Source organism: Lactuca saligna, chromosome 4 (assembly GCF_052625555.1).
Source record: "Lactuca saligna cultivar CGN05327 chromosome 4, ASM5262555v1, whole genome shotgun sequence".
Taxonomy (NCBI): Eukaryota; Viridiplantae; Streptophyta; class Magnoliopsida; order Asterales; family Asteraceae; genus Lactuca; species Lactuca saligna.
The window spans coordinates 174,727,437-174,732,050 of NC_136420.1; the positions used below are offsets into that span (position 1 = coordinate 174,727,437).

The window sequence follows — 4,614 nt, forward strand, 5'->3', positions numbered from 1 at the left end:
TGTGTTTGTCGATTTCCAGTGTTGTTGGAATATCGATAAAGCTGCATTAAATGCAGGGGTTTTACTCTGTTGCTTACAGCCAGTACAAGCGAAGTAAAAACCTTTAAGGACAGGAGTCTGATCCGTTCAGTTGCATCAAGATCAAGATCAGCAATCAACAGGTCGGTTTTACTTTTCTGTCTTGTGTTTAATTCGTCCAATAACAGGACAGTTTTCTTCTACCTTTCTTATACCTAATCGAGAAGGATAGATCTGGTTTCTGGACGAAACTCGATAAATATAATAATAATTGGATCTATTATTCGCAACTAATCGACATATAATTCTCAATATTATTTGTCGATTTCCTTACGCGTCTAATAATAATTGGATCTATTATTCGTAACTAATCGACTCATTTGACTCAACCGACAACTATCAAAGAGCCCCAAATGACAAACATTTCTGTCAAACAAGAAATTAAACTTGTACCTTTTGATACAGATCAATGAATAAGAGATCAAAATAAACATCACTGAATACAAAATCATTGGTAGCAAATAAATAAACCACAAGGTTCTTCCTTTACCTTTTATTACCCTTTTTAATCTGGGAACTCTATATGTTATTTAATTAGCAAAAAAATGTAACGAAAAACAATTAGTACATACCTCTCCATGAATGCCACTTCAATTTCAACTGAAACAACAATGGAGGAACACCCAAAATCCCCCGATTTAGCCTCGGGTCAAACACATCAAACCCAACTCGACTCAAAGAATCCAAAACCACTTGTGAAGGGACAGCTGGCAGAAGTATTGACCTAGCTTCTTTAGGCACTGATTCAGTCAAAACACGAGCTTTCTGCAAATGGGCATTAGCCATGGATGCCATATCAAAAACCGCATCACTCAATTTCTCACGTGAATCAGTTCTTATTTCCACCCTATCTCCATTTTTCACTAACAACCCATGTTTTTCAGCCACCTTTAATGGTATATAAGAAAAGCTATGGTTCCTGTTAGCATGATAGGGAAGAGACTTTATCAGCAAAAGAAGACCACTTGCTTTTCCTATATGTGAAGCTGCATGATCTGCAGTTGTTGATGTTATTCCTCCTGCTTGAAGAGTTGTATACAGAAGAGTTGATGAAGTATCTTCAGCATATTTCTCTAACTCTTCAATTGTTTGATAGATGTCATCAACATCCCTTTGGGCATCGTTTATACGAGCTTCAACAGATCGCTTCAACCAGTTTTTGCTGATTTTTTGTTCAGATAGTACAGATGCGAGAGCTTGAGCAGTTGGGTGTTCGATGGTTTTGTTCTTGAAGATCTTCTCAATGGCATCTTGCCACCATAGAAGACGCATTAAGCCAATTTTCGGGTCTGAAGCAACATCCATTGCTCTTGATGTTTCGACATTGAAGGCCCGAAGAGCAAAAGCAGCTCTTCGCATGGTGGTTGGGAGTTCAAGAAGACAGAGGTAGTGATGATAATCATAGTTGCGAACTTGTTGTACACAGTATGAGAAGGCTGACTTTAAGCTGCTAGATGTGGTAGCACCATTCATTCAAGCTTGATGATCTTTATCAGCTGGAAGCGTGTAATTTGATTAGATTCAAGTAGTAATCTCAAATGCACAAATGATATAGATTAGATTTGGAAAGAAGGATAAAGTGGCTGATAGTTTTGATATTACAAGATCGCTAAAGATACCAAGTATTCAAAACCCTAAACCCCCAAATTCATAAACCTCTTCGAATCACAGCTCTAAAATACAATTGCTAACACGACGCACGTGTGAATAGATGAATCAGATGGAGGATGATTAAAAGTATACCTGATAAGTTATCAGTGATAGAGATTATCGGAAGTGCACGGTGGTTACCGGTGATGATTCACACGCCGCCGAGATATGTTAAACGTCCAAAGGGCATGTGAGCCGTGTGGTGGCCGAACGACCCTAAATTGGTCCGCCACGTCGTTAAAGAACAGTTACGTTCGAATCCTTTCAGGTTTTGAATATATGCACTTGAACACTTTAAGTTTGAGATATGTACATTTAAACCTCAACACTTGCATTTTAGGTTGATGATATATATATATATATATATATATATATATATATATATATATATATATATATATATATATATATATATATATATATATATATATATATATATATATATATAGTATTATGGAGTTAGCTACCTAAGCTTATATAAGGTTGTTAGGTATATTCACTTTACCCATATATATATATATATATATATATATATATATATATATATATATATATATATATATATATATATATATATATATATATATATATATATATAGGGAAAGAATCAAATGAAAACACTTAAAAGGTTGAGAACGCGAGAACAAGTATATTTATTCTTGATTATTAACTCTCCTTATGTATTGCATTTTAATCTTGGACTCGGCGAGTTGAAGGACTAACTCACCGAGTAGAAGCAGGAATAGACACGGGATCAGCTCTGTCTACTCGGCGAGTAGGCCCGTGGGACTCGGCGAGTAGACCCTGTCTGGACTAAAACCCTAACCCGGGTGTTTGCACCCTATTTAAACGATCTAACCCATCCTCCATTTCCCCTAGCACACCCAGAGGTCTGTAGAACGAAACCCTAGCCCTTTGTGTCCTTGTGGGTGATCTTTTTAGCATTGTGAAGGTGGTTTGGAGCTTGGGAGAAGAAGGAGAAGGTTGAGGAGTACAAGAAGAGAAGAAGATCCGGAATCTACTCTGTGAGGGGCTTCTATTCAGGTAGAAAAGTTCCTACCTTGATCTTTAGTTCATTGAACCCCCTTCTTGTCCCTAAAAAGAGGTTTTAAGCCCTAAGAACCTAAATCTCTATATGTTTATGGTTAATGTTCTGCAAGGAATTCGGATTTGGACCTTTAGGACATCCTAGTAGCATAAAGTCTTTGTGGTTGAGGTGATTGAGGTCCCATGTTAGATAGATTCTGATATTGTGATACATGTTATGTGGTAGTAGTAGAGGGGAGAAATAGTTTCCCCAGTATCCGGTCGAGAGGACCGAAGGGGAGGCCAGCACCCAGATATGCTAGCCAGTATCCAGTCGAGAGGACCGAAGGGGAGGCCAACACCCAGATATGTTGGGCAGTATCCGGTCGAGAGGACCGAATGGGAGGCCAGCACCTAGATATGCTAGACAGTATCCGGTCGAGAGGACCGAAGGGGAGGCCAGCACCCAGATATGCTAGGTAGTATCCGGTCGAGAGGACCGAAGGGGTAGGTCGGGCATCCAGATATGGCTGACAAATTATGTATGTTATGTGATTATATGGTATGTGGTACAGTGGGGGAACTCACTAAGCTTCGTGCTTACAGTTTTCAGTTTTGGTTTCAGGTACCTCTTTAGCTAAGGGGAAGGAGCCGACGCGGTAGCAGCATATCACACACACTCTTGTTTCCGCAGTTATGAGTTTATTCTGGGATTGATACACTGATATTTTGGTTGATTACATGTTGTGGATTTCAAATCTGGGTTTTCGATGTGAAATAGTTTAATTAAACAATGTTTTAATTGTTAGTGTTTTCTAAGTAAAGTTTTAAAAACGAAATTTCTGGACGTGAAAATTGGGTCGTTAAAAGTTGGTATCAGAGCCCTGGTTTGAGGGATTCGGACACACCTTCGGGGGTGTTTGAACTCAAATCAAGGGATTAAAAGATTTTGGAAAGAGAAAATGTTTTCTAAAAGGCTAAGTAAAGGGTTTTACGAAAGAACAAAGTGTGTGATGTGCGCGACCGGCCGAGCTCAAGTAAGTATTCCCCAATGTACCCATACAAGTTTATTTATGTTATCAGTTTCTGTAGAACAACATTCTAGAATAGGACTAAGGATCTAGGAGTGATGCCTTATGTGCCTGCTTTATGTGCTTCAGTATATGAAAGAGTTACATGCCAGAGTTGAGCAGACAGCAGTAGGGTAGCCTGTTTAGTTTATTCCTGATAGTACGAGTTTAGCATTGTATGCTAGTTTAGTTTTCTCTACGAGGATAGAGTTGCTTGAGATTGCTTTCCTTATATCCAAATGTTGTTTGCTTTGTGCTATGTGGGCTTTGAAGTGATGGGAGTTAACTGTTTGGTGAATACGTTAAAGTCACATGTGATCAGGGTTGAATAATCTCATAGTGTTGGATTTGACTCTATTGCGTAGCTCTTGTTTGAGTCCTAACCGTTGTAGAGATGAGTCCATTACTCGAAGGATTATCCGAGCCTTATCACATGTGATTGTATTCAGGTAATAGTTAATTGGCATCACCAAGAGGCCTTCAGCAGCTGAGGACTGGGTTGGTTGGAGTCAGAGGTTTCCTAGGGTAAGCCTAGGATAAAGAGTAGCAGTGATCAGCGGTAGTGGAAGGGACCTGATTGAGTCGAGGCGGTCTTTGGGGAAGGTATGGATAGATGTGGAAGGTAGTATGGGCCCGTACTACTGAAAGCAGAGGATCCGTACCCGAACCGAGGAAGGCTAAGATAAGACTAGGGAACTTGTAGTGGGTGGGATCCCTCCAGGGGTATCAGTATCGCTAACAGTTGTTATTTCTTTGTATTTCAGAATGGTGGTACTACGCCCGAGGCCAG

The 4,614-nt window shown here is 39.5% G+C and overlaps 1 protein-coding gene across 1 annotated transcript; it reads right to left on the reverse strand.

The window, feature by feature from the left end:
• Window positions 1–432: 432 nt before the first annotated feature.
• LOC145043106 (Terpenoid synthases superfamily protein) lies at window positions 433–1,979 on the reverse strand. The gene is made up of 2 exons (XM_078991664.1): window positions 1,822–1,979; window positions 433–1,574 (listed from the first exon to the last, which is right to left on the reverse strand). The coding sequence occupies exon 2, from the start codon at window positions 1,549–1,551 to the stop codon at window positions 640–642; it is 912 nt and encodes a 303-aa protein (XP_078847790.1). The 5' UTR covers window positions 1,552–1,574; window positions 1,822–1,979; the 3' UTR covers window positions 433–639.
• Window positions 1,980–4,614: the final 2,635 nt, after the last annotated feature.